The 12,524-nt window shown below is 45.8% G+C and overlaps 1 protein-coding gene across 1 annotated transcript in view; it reads left to right on the top strand.

The window, feature by feature from the left end:
• Positions 1 to 363: 363 nt before the first annotated feature.
• Positions 364 to 12,524, top strand: part of CLMN (calmin) — a 72,878-nt gene continuing 60,717 nt past the window's right edge. Inside the window, exon 1 of the mRNA XM_075103823.1 lies at positions 364 to 549. Within this exon, the coding sequence (XP_074959924.1) occupies positions 468 to 549 (82 nt within the window). The 5' untranslated portion in view covers positions 364 to 467. The remainder of the gene's footprint in view (positions 550 to 12,524) is intronic.

Here is a 12,524-nt window from a genome sequence, read left to right as displayed (position 1 = left end):
GGCGGCGGGGCGGCCGCTCCCGCCGGGGGCCGCGGGCCGGGGACCAAGGGCTCCGCAGCGCCGGGGCGGGACCCGCCTGCGCCCGAGGGGGCGGCCGGTGCTGGGGGCGTTGCGGGGGCCCCGCCGCCGCCGCCGGAGAGGGGAGGAAAGGAGCGGCAGGTGGGGGGCCGGCCGGCGGCGAGGGGCACGGCCCGCCCCGCACCCCGCTCCGCCCCGCTGCTGCCGCCGCTCCGCCGCCCCCGGCCGGGCGGAGGGCGGGAGGCGGGCCGGGAGGGGAGGGAGGGCCGCGGGGCGGGGCGCGGCGCGGAGAGGGGCCGCCCCCCCGCCCGCTCCGCGCCGTGCCGCGCCGCTCCGCTCCGCTCGGCGCCCGCCGTCGGTGCCGGTGAAGGCGGCGGTGGCGGTGCCGCCGGCTCCCGCCGCCCCCCGTCACCCCGCCCCGGCCCCGCAGCGGGCGGCCCCGCGGCCCCATGGCCGGGCAGGAGTGGGACTGGTTCCAGCGCGAGGAGCTCATCGGGCACATCAGCGACATCCGAGTGCAGAACCTCCAAGGTAAACCTACACCCCCGGGGAAACCCCTCCCTCCGCCCCCCGCGCCGCCCCGCTCCCTTTCCTTCTCCCTCTGCCTCTGCCGCTCCGTCCTCCGTCGCCTCTCGCCATACCTCGGCGCGGGGCCGCCGGCGGCTCCCGGGGCCGCCCCCCCCCCGGCCGCCCGCCCCCCCGGGCCGCCTGCCGCCGGCTCCCCCGGCTCCCCCGGCTCCCCGGCGCGGGGCGGCGCGGCGGCGGGGCCGGAGTGTCCCCCGAGCGCGGCGGCGGGCCCGCCCTGCCCGCGGAGAGCCCCGGCGCGGGGGCGAGCGGCGCCGGGCGCCGCCGGAGGAGCGGGGCGCGGGGGCTCCGCGGGCGGCGGGGGGCGGCGGGGGCGGCACAGCCGGCGTCCCCGCCCCGGGGGGCCGCTGCCACCCACACCGTCGGGGAGCAGGGGGCAGCGGGCTGCGGCTCAGCTGGCTGCCTCGGGCGGACCGCGGCGGCCGGGCGCTGCGGGGCGAGCGGTGCCGGGGCTCGCCCGGCCGCTGCCGGTAACGGGAGCTTTGGCTCTTGCTCCCCGCGGAGCCCCGTGCGGGCGGCCCCAGGCGGCGGCGCAGAGCCCGCCCTGCCGCTCCGACCTGCAGCTTCGGAGGTGCTCGGCTCCGGGTCCCTACGAGCGCAGTGTGAAGGGAAGCCGCTGGCTGTCCCAGCACTCAGTGGCATCTCCCTTCTCATGAGTAACCATGGGCAGAGCTTTTGGATAAATCGTCTGCGAGATGCTTTCCTGGTCTGCCACAGCCCGTGCTGGCGGAAGGGATGCAAATATCTAGGTTTGAACATAGTTCGGTACTGATGCAGTAGCTCCTCCAAAGTTATGTTTGCGCCTCAGCGGCCAACTCTTCATGATTGGCAAGGACAGCAAGAGCCGATGAAAGAAGAAAAGGCAGTAGTGGTTTATGGGAGAACAATTCGTTTAATGTAACATACCGATCGTAATCAACAGCTCACATGGTACTGCAATGTATCTTCATGTTCCATATAAATAATAGACTTAAATTATAGGTCATTATCTCTTCCTGCTTATGCATAATGATATTAAAGCACTGTCTACTGGCAGAAGCTGTGCAGTTGCTGGAAATCTGTTTTGGTTTGGCTTGATTATAGAAGATGTATAATTTATCAGAAAAGAGACCCAAAGTAGCTGTTCTTTCAGCTCTGATGTTGCATTAATGCAGTTAGCTGCTGATGGGGTCACTCCACAACATTTTCACCTGCATCATCATAACCTCTGAAATTCAGATTCTGAGTACAGCCCGGGCTCTTGATTCCAGGTTCAGCTCCCCTTGGGTTTTGACAGTCTCTGATTACAACGTAATTCTACATTTCTGACTCCTGGCTCTGTCTCTTTCAATTCTGCGTGTTACCATGGATGGCCTGCATCTGATCTCTTGTCGCTCAAAACTGTAGCGATTCAGCCAGGTTTAATTGTTAATTCATGGGCATTTTTTTGAGAAGGAATAGAAAAGAAATCTGTTCTTAAAAAGAATAACATGTTTTTTTATTTTGCCTCTCATTCATTTGTGTGAGAAGGAGTTAAACTTATTTCCCTTTCTGGAACTTAAAATGCATTTATACAGATGCATGCAGCCTTCTCTAAAATTCCTATAGTCCTGTAGGAGAATGTCATCCTACAGGGCAAATTCCTTTGAATAACATTATGTTCATGAAAAAAACCACCTGTTCCCCTCTTACTATACAAGAGGAATTTTGAGAGATGTATCAGTTGTCACTGTGCTTGCATTACTAAATAGGGTTTTAAGAAGTTTTATGCCTGGTGTGGGCTATTATAGGGGAGAAAAGGCATTTGTTCTAAGGTGATGCTCCGAAGCAAGTGATAGTATCTATCACTTACAGTATATACGATTTGTAACACATAGTTCTCACATTATCTTCTGGAGATGAAAAACATTTTACAGATGGTGAGTCTGATACTCGGGAGGGTGTGATTTTTGTCACTCAGGAGCTCAGTGGCAAAGCATGTTGCCTCTCTTCAGGATAGTTTCTTGTAAAATGGCAGCATATGCTCTCTGTTCATATGTAGTAATTAAACTTGCTCCTGCTTCATAATTAAAAATTCATTCTCTCCTCTCAAAACAATGTGATCTGAATCACCGCTAGTAGCATTGTCTGTCAACTGCAGAATCAGTAACAGTTTTGATGTGCTAGAACGTCATGAGTCGAGGATGAAGGACCAGTCGAGGATGATGCAGAGTTTCCAGCAGCACTAGCAGAGCTCCTGCAGGGCCCTGCTGCTCAGGGCCACCTGAAGGACCTTGGGTGGTGAGGGTCCCTGTCTGCTGCTGTGTCTTCTGCTCCTGCAGCACTCTCTTGCAAGACCAGCTGTGTTTAGGGTAGGTGCTATGAAGCTGATGGTTTGCCTTATTCCAGAATGCTTCCTTTCAGTGGGACATTTCACATATGTGAGGGTGCTTCCTGGTCTCTGGGCACCCCATATAGGAATCCCAAGATCCATAGACTCAAGAGGGAGTATGTGGTAAGGAGAGGATGGGGGGCAGTAGCTAAGTATTTGCAGATATGAACAACACAGTGAAAACACTAGCAGGTCTACGTGCAGAGATGGAGACTGACCACCTTCTTCTGCTTGATGCATGGTTCCGGCCAAATATGAGGTCTTTCAGGTCTGGAAGGCAGACAGAGGCATTACTGCCATGCTGTTTGTGAGCCATCCTGCCCAGCAGCTGATGGAAGAGCCCAAGGAGATAAGCTCAAGTGGTGATGGCCACAAGAAACAGTACTTCTAGCAGCTGAGCAGTCTACCTGGTATTAAAGTTTCTGCAGGCATCATACAGCCATCTGCTGTAGCAGTTTTCCATACCCTCTCTGCCTCCTTTTTTAAAAGCTAAAATTATTCACTTCTCTTGAAAAACTCTTCGTTATGTCTTAGCTAAGCTATAGAGCACTGCTGATGTAAAATACTATTTGAAGATGGCATATGCTGTTTTCAGTTGGTTGCATCTTCCCTCTCTAGATTGGTAGTTCCACATCCAGGAAAGATCCAGGCTGCTGGCTACTGGGAAGTGTTTGCTCTCACAGGGGTGCTTTTGCAGTGGCATGATCCCACTGAATTCAGGAGTTGTTCTAGGTGCATGTGCTGGGTGCAGAAGCAGCCTCAGGAACTGTATATTCTGTCATGTAACTGATGGGTGACACTATGGCATGCGTGGGGCTTTCAGCTTTTTCACAGGGAGACTAAAACTGACATCCAGGCGTGAAATTTGCTAAACTGACTGAACATAGGGGAAAGAAAGGGACAGTTTTAAAAATGGAATTACATCTGGATATTTAGACATATGCATATGAGATGGTTTTTTTTTTTCCCTTTCCACCAAGATCTGAGATTTTCCATTTTATTTTTTCAGTGAAGGAAGCGATAGCTCAAAGCTGTCATAGGTAAGTGATGCTAAAAGCCAGGCACACTGCTTCCGTTCTCGACAGAGGCAATTTCAGAGAACAGAAGCAAAAGTGACAGTGTGATGGAGAAGAGGCGAAGGGAATGTACAGAGTGAATAAGCGCCAGGTGTCGTGATGCACAAACTGAGTTCCTCACTCCAGGTCTGTTTAGTTTCTAAATGCATTCATAAACTGGTATTCTTGTGCTCTTTCTTCTGTTTGTATATTCTCCATTGTGAATTTCTCCACATACTGAAAGAGGAAAATGGAAAGCCTGCGCAGAATGTAGGAGCGCATCATCAAGCAAAGGAATGCTCAATAATTAATTTCCTGCCAGGAGATGGTTTTTTTCTTCCTTCCTTTCTTTCTTTCATTAAAACACCAGCAGGAACATTTTGTTACAACACAAGAATATTTTAAAATCTTCCCTACTGGAAGCTTGATTTAGGATCATCAGAAATATACTCCCTTGTGCGGCGAATTGCACTCACTAGAAAGAGGCAACATCCTCAGCAGGAATTATTCTCTTTTAGATGATATTGCTTTGCAATACTCTGAATGTATATTTAGTAGCACGTATCTCTCCTTACATTCCTTGGAATGAAATATGTGGAGATGAATACTTGGAGATGAATACTTGTTAAGTCAGATGTTTTTGTCCATCTCTGGCAAACAAGCGTGGTTACCACCATTTAAAAATAATTATGGTTTGAATATTCATTTCATGTATATATATATGTATGTATAAATATATATAATAGAATACATGGGCTGGGGTGGTAGAAGTCTACCATTCTTCTATCAGAGGACTAGACAGGGAGCCCGAAGTCCTGCTACTCATCATTTCGCTACTCAGTCTCCAGAACCGACATAAATCCATAGGGGTTTATTCCTTGATTTCAGTAGGTTTAAATACTTTACTGATTCTCAGGCTTGGTCTGCTGAGGGTTGCGTGGCCTTCAAACATATTTGGAGGGCTACACAGGAATATACTATAGTGTTGTCAGAAATAATGCAAAAAACAGTGATGACAGGCTGGAAGAAGTAGACTGAGCAATACCAGCCCCACTGGCTCCCCATCCTTGCCCTAGTTTGTACCTTTGGGTGAATCACTTAGTCATAAACTCCCAGCGCTTTCTGATTTTGCTTGTCTTCCCATTTGGGTGCCTAAGACCTAGAATTTTGTAAGCTTTAGGCAGTGGTAACTATAGTTGTTACTGATACAAACCTCAGCTTCCTCTGAGAAAGCAAGTACCGAAATCTATGTCTTAAGAGGTAACATGAGTCCTTAACTAATAATAGTTAACTCTCTGTCAGGGAGAGTATCTACATATCTTTACTTTGGGGAGCTTATGCATCTCTGATGGACATGCAAAGGCATGTGCTTCATAGTCAGTCAGGAGCTCTTGAAAATTTTTCTCTCTGTATTTTTGCTTATCCATTTACGTATGAAACATAATTCCTATGACTGTTGCACTGAACTACAGAAAGTACTTTTTTAAAATACAAGTTACAGCAGCATTCAGCCTGTTTCCTATAGTTTGACATGCCTTTCAAACACATGGAAATTTTATAAATGGAAGGGAATCTTTTTTAATTTATCCTTTCATTCTGACAAAAGTAAGGTGCTGTAACTGTTCATTACTTTAACTCTTCCATAACTTGTCCCCCTGTTCAGAGGGATTTCATTCTGCCTGTAGACATGTTCATTTCAGTGGAGCTCCTTGTAAATTAAGGTGACATTTGGAAAGATTAAATTGTCTGGAGAACCTTAGATGAAGCCCTGTAGAACCACAAAGTGATGCCATTCTATACAAAAGTGAAGATAAACAGGCTCAAAATAAAGGTTCAGATCCAGGCAAAAGAAAGCAAAGATAAAGCTGGAAATCTAAGTCTTCTGGTGGGGATGGTCTCCGTAAGGGCACTCTCACACCTGACAGTATTTGCCAGCAATGGAAGGAAGGCTTACCTGCTCCAGATGTAGGAAACCCTGGCAGTGAAATAGAGGAGTGAGAGGTAAGACAAAGTACAGATTGCATGTTTCAGCATGCAGTTTTAACAAGGCCAATGCCTAATTTCTCTAACAAATTAGAAGTCTGGGCTCTCTGTCCCATTGCATGGATGAAACTACACCAAATTCAAAACATGCCCAGTAGCTCCGCAGTCAAATCAACTCCTACACCCGCATATTAACACTTCATTGTAAAGAGACTGTGTTCGGCATCCAAGCATGGACCTGACTCGAGGCATGGGGTTGATCTGCTGTCACTTGCCAACATCACCTCTTTTTTCCCTTGGTGAGCTGTTCAAGCACTGGCCAGCCTCGGCGTTAGGAGAGCTGGTGCCATCTCGGACCGTATCACTTGCCTGAAGTTGAATGGCATTAGTTTAAAAATGACAGTCTTCAAAACACTGTGTTAAAACTAATGCAGATTTAAAAATACAATGTACTTCTCATAGTGTCTCCTGTTTGTTTTTTGTTTTCTCCAGTCAGCTTGGACAGAAATTAAAATAATTTTCTTTCTCCTCAAGACAATTTCAAGGTTGTCACTTGCATCCTGAAGTATTTGTAGCATTTACTTTGAAAATATTGCACAGGAATGACTTTGGCTTTGTTTCCTTTTTCCATTTTAAAGACTGTTTTCTGTTGGACAAAGGAAGCAACCTTGGGCATTTTGGCTTTTCAGTGTCCATTTAAACATTATTTGTTTATGTCCTGTGCTGTTTAAACTTGCTGTTATTACAGAATGATTGTTAAGGGCATATATCTAAAAGGGAAGAGCCAAAGGTTATCTGTCTTGTCATGTAGAAGTCAAAAGGTTCCCAAAATTATGTATTCAGGCGAAGAAATTACCAGATAAGCATTCACATCTGTGTCAGTGTGGGCATGGTGAAGGGCATCACAGCACCTTTTAGTGTCTTTTTCTACATGTCTCTTCACCTGCTATTCTACTTTTATCTCTCACCAACCAGTTAAATACAGGGACTGTAGGTGGACGATTGCAGGATGAATTTTACTTCATTATAATTGCTGCATATTTCTATGCAAACAGCTGAGCTGCGTTTTAGCTGTAGTTTGAGGTTTTATAGGCACAAACACAAGCTTAAATCAGCATCTTCTAAGGAGGCTCATAATAGCAACGGCCTGCATGTCTACAGAGTGAATGCCTATGGACATGTAACCTGCAAGCAAGGTGGATTTCTTCCTAAAACCAGAAATCCCACTGAATCCGAAAAGGTGTTGTAAAAAAATGCTTAAAAGATAACACTCATCTCTACGATATAGTGTATATACGAAATAGGGTAATAGTTTGAGGGATTCTGTTAATTATTTTCCACAAATTCAGACATATATAAAACCATATTTTATGCTGTAGTACCTTGAAAGTTACCTCTGATACATATCAGTGTAATTCAGAACCAGTGAATCTATGAACAATGAGCTACCCTATTTTTTATACTTGCTGTGTTAGCATCTTTTGCTGTTTCTAGTCAGAAATGAGACCTTTCTAGACCAGCGTTGTTGCTTCCTTCATTATGGAAATTTTAATGTTTTTCTCTTTCTGTGGTATAATTCTAGTTACTTACAAAGTAAATGCTCACTAAAGATGTGCCACAGGGTTAATGTCAAATAAAATATTTATATTGCCGTCCTTGTCTTTAATGCCTGTATCCCTTTGTATCTTCATCTTATCCTAATTAAGACTGGGGATTAGTGCATTTTGCAGTGGCCCAAGCTGGCAAAGAAGCCTCTGCTCTTGCGCAGTGTCCATTACCAGGAAAAATGGCTGTTTAGTGGTGTGATTAGATTTACACAGCAGCCAGACCCCAGCCTTGCAATGCAGCTCCTACAGGCTGTGGCGCTGCCTTGGTCACTCTGGTGGTGCTCCATAGGTCTGAGTCCATCCAGAGCCCTGCTACAGTCAGGGATGCTTTACCCGTGCACACCAAATGGCCCAGGTAGATCAGATTGTGGCACCAGTGTCTTCATGTGCACAGGGATTTTAAGTAGAAGACCAAATGTTGTCTGAAGGCAGTAAATCATATTCTGCTTTTCTGTACTGCTGGCTTTATGGCTTTTTCAGCAACTATTCAGTTTTCTATTTTGTGTTTGGGTTGGGTTGGAGACTCTTGTAGTTACATGGTTGTGCAACAAGTCTCAAGTGTCTAATTAACCTCCATCACAGTGGATGCCATGGTGCTCCTGTCCTTGTACTGGGACCCGCAGGGCAGATGCTCCATATTTTAGCCAGACTTACATGGAAGCTGACATTTAGGACTTGCACCCAGGATTGTCCCTCAGAGGGACTGAAACTCTCAAGCAGTGGTTGTCCACAGTGGCACAGCAGTTTCAGTCTCCCGGTCAACAGAAAGAAAGCATTTTGTATGTTGCACCAGGAGAAGATATTCATAGGGGAGAAAATGAACTTCAGATAAACTGCCTACGTGTGTTTTTTTCCTCCCCATCCAGTTTACCATCACTGTCAATGGCAACATGGCAGGTCTTACTTTTTTGGACCTGTCCCTCGGGATAATTCATTAGTGCTTCTGAAACCTGTGAAAGGTCTCAGATGTGCACTAATCTTGCTAGTGCCTCATAACTCTCGAGTGCTTATGGTAAGCTACATTTTTATTCTTCCAGCCTGTTTTTCCTATGTTTTCCGAAAGAAATCCAAATAACGGTACAGTAAACCCCTTGATGATCAGGCACCTATGTGTTATTCATCTATCGTGAGAGCTGTATCGCAGCCCGAACTGTCCATTTCACAGGATTCCAGCTGAAGCTCTGAGTTGCTGCCAAAGCCCAGGGGCTGGTTGCCCATGCACTTGCTGTCCTTCTGTTGTGCACTAATGGTCAGAAGTACTTTGCCATTCTTTGCAAAGGACCACCTAATGTATATCAATAGGTGTTTTGCAAGTGCAGTCGGAGTAGTTCACAACTAAGGGCTAATTATGCTTCTCTTGGCTCAGTGAAAAATGGGAAGGGCAAGAGAGCCCTGGCTCCGTGACATATGAGAACAATGCCAATGAAGATAACTTTGTTAAATACTGATCCTTCATATGACTGCATCTGGACACATGATTAAAGCTTTCTGGCTCTTACCCATGTTCATGATAAACATGAACTGCAGTATTAACTCAATAAAGATATAGTATTTATAAATAACAGTATGAAATGTCCACTTCAGACTTATTGTCTCGGATATATATAAGGAAAGAAACATAAATCTGTCTGGGCTGTTTGCCCAGGGAAAGTAACAAGGCAAACAGAAGTAGACAAGTGGGGAAGAGCGTGGTCCTCAGAAACCAAATGATAGCGCAGGAGGGACTGTGGCCAGTACCTTTATGTGATGCTTAAAATTGGTAAATCATAAAAATCCTGCCCAAATGAGAAAACTCTCCCTTTTTGACAAGGTACTCAAATCCTGAGCAGTTCCAGCAGTTACTGTTCAGAGTAGCTGGGAAGTGTTTTGTCCCTGTCCTTGTTCTCAGATTCTACACTGGGTAGGGGACTTCCCAGCCCTGATGATTAATGCCACTGAACAACATTTAGTTCCTGTTACTCGTAGGTTTTTTGTCTTTATTTTTTTTAAAGATCTTCCTGGATACAGGACAAGGAGTGATTTGAAGTTTTAGGGACTCCTGTGTGAGTTTTTCCATTTCTGCCCATTTTAAAGAAAAACGTTTTCAAGGGACCTAGTGTTGGTTAAAGAGAAACAGCCTTCTTCCAGGAGTTAATATGATTATTGACCTTAGCTGAAAGAAGACAGAGTATGAATTTTTGCTGGCTAAGGTGCATTTCTTTTGAATGTAGACAGTCTTTTTGATGTATTCAGTGTTGGCCTTTCAAAACTTTAAAGCATTGTGTGTTTATCAGAAGCGTCAAAGAAGACAGGAGATTTAATTGTCTGCAAAAACTCTGCATCAAGAGGAAGCACCATGTTTTGGTTTCTAATAGAGCTAAGGGACGCTATAAAATCCTTCGTCTGTGACGGTGCAGTTGACAGTATCACTCACCATGAGCTTGTTTTAATATAGGAACTTGGAGGTCACGCCAGTGTGACTACTCTGAAGTCAGGAAGCGGTTGTGACCCTGGTGATGGTGGCTTGTGTCTGCAGGAGAAGGGCAGTGCATGCTTCCCGTCCAGCTCTGGTCCCTCAGGAGAGGGACCGTCCTGAGGTTCTGAGAGATCCAGATGTAGCTGCTGAGGTCTGGAAAGCTGATACCCATCTGTCTCTCAAGACTGTTTTGAAACTAATTAACACAGCCAGTTCTATTCAGGTTTTGTTTCAGCTGGTCAGATCTTGGGTACCCTTCAAATCCTTGACTTCCTTTTATATGGTGGGAGGGGTGTCTAAGCTTTTTTTTGCTATCTGTCCCACAGAGCAAAATTTTTTCATGCATATTTAGTCTTTCACTTCCATGCTGAGACTGATGATGAAAGCCTGTTGCAGGGGTAGTCTGGATGCCTACAGCAATCTCAGATGAGACCCCTATGTTGCGTCACTCAAGCCAGTAGACAGCTTTGTCATTCAGGCACTTAATTACGAACCAAATGTTCACTTGACCTCATATATTCTCATTTCACCAATGAACCAAAACTTACAAAGAGTGACTGACTGCAGAGCTGTTGCAGTTTGGGCTTTATGAGCCAAAGTTTCCACTCATTTCATTTATCACACTAATGATCAGTTTTGGAGCCTAAACACAGGCTGCGTCTCAGGAGCTGCATGGAAAACACAGCTTAACGTGCTAACGTGATGTCCACGTGACAAAAAGATTGGTGTGAGCTGCCCGCTTCATTTTGGCTTGCCAGTCCTGCTACACGTGTATGTTCTTGCACGCTGCATCCTTACAGAAGGTTGGGGCTGCTCTGGATGTGAAAGTAGCGTTTAATGACTGGTTTCACAGAGGGAGTTCAAGCTTGAGTTCTGGTACTCAGATAATACTGATGCGCATAGGCTTTCTTTCCCACTGCTCTGTGTTTGTCTTGACTAAAATCAAAATGTGTTCTTAATCCATTGTAGCAGGGGTTTATTTCTGTTTCTTTAGTATTTGAGACTCTCACGGTTTTGATGTGTTTCTCTAGATGACAACCCTATGTTAGGGTTGGGGATGAAAGGCACATGAAAGCCAGAGGATTTATTTTAAAGTTATCCAGACTGCCTAATGACACACTTTTCTGTGTATGAACATGGAAAGTTCTGGTGGAGCAGGTCTTCGCTTTCCAACAGGACCATTGTAACTACCTGACCAAATTCCTCTTCACATCTTCTTTTTCTCTCCTTCACCATCCGACAGCATAAGCTAATAATGTCGTCTAACAATTCACATGAACTGTACTACATATATGCTGCCTCGTCTATTGTAAACTTTTACAACTTGATAATTCACATGAAGCTACCAAGCCATCTTCCGTCCCAGCATGTGGTGTTCCTGTGTTTGGCAACAGGTGGTTTTCCTCTGGGTTTGCTTGTGCTTGTTGGTGTTTTCTCCAGAGCACCCCAGTTGGTGTGAAGGCTGAGTGCAATCAGATTTCATTTTGGCTTGGCTTAGGGTTTTTTTTTTTAATGCAAGAGGGACAAAATGCTTGTCAATGGAATTAACCTGCTTTCTTCTACTTCTCCCTGTTTGTGAAGATGTATTTTTTTGAAGTCTCACGTTGATCATCTTTATGAGTCACTATTTTATCGTATTGAGGTAAAAACTTTTTTCCTCCAAGTGCTTTCAAATTATCTCAGTCAAGATCCAAATCAGCTGTGCTCCCTCTGCCTCTTCTTCCTCTGCTTTCAGTTCACTGAGTTTGTTGCAGGAGTTATATTTGCTTTGGTTTGAGTATGTGTTGCTAGAAAGGAGATAAAGTGGAGCTGGGGAAGGAAGAAAACTTGCTACTAGAAGCTGGAAGAGGGTAATTCATGGTGAACATCTCCAGGAACTATAGTTTGTTTTCTTTGAGAAATGTATGCTAATAAAAGCTTTCCATTTGCATGCATAAATGAATCAGATTAAATTTTATCCCAGGCTGAACTTGCTGCCAAATCATACTCTTCAGTTCTCAGAATTATCCAAGTGTTATTTTAACAGAGAGCGGTGCTACATCCACTGTCCTGAAATCCTGTCTCCCTTGTGCATGGGTCTGAAAGAGCTCGCAGGGGCAGAGAGGAAGACCAAGGGAGAGCTTGCTTTGGGCACGGATGAGACACATTAATCCTGCATGAATGTAGAGGACATCTACCTAAAGATGTCTGTCTGCCCTGGATTATTATATCTTCTGCAAGAGAAGGAAGTCAGAGAATTAAAAGAAACAAAATTAGAACTAGGAGAGCAATCAGATTCTGTTCTTCCTTTCTGCAAAGGTCATAGAGGAATGAGGCAACTAATCGCCTCACCTTGAAATGTGGTTTATAATGGAAGCTCTGCAATACCTGAGAGTGTAAGCCGCCTTGGCTTGAAGCCAGTTGCAGCCAGTGTCTTGTGGAGTTACATCTTGATAAATAAGCCATTCAGACCTGCTCCTGGAAGACTCCTT

The sequence above is a fragment of the Phalacrocorax aristotelis genome, chromosome 9 (assembly GCF_949628215.1).
Source record: "Phalacrocorax aristotelis chromosome 9, bGulAri2.1, whole genome shotgun sequence".
Lineage (NCBI taxonomy): Eukaryota > Metazoa > Chordata > Aves > Suliformes > Phalacrocoracidae > Phalacrocorax > Phalacrocorax aristotelis.
This window is presented reverse-complemented; position numbering and strand designations above follow the sequence as displayed.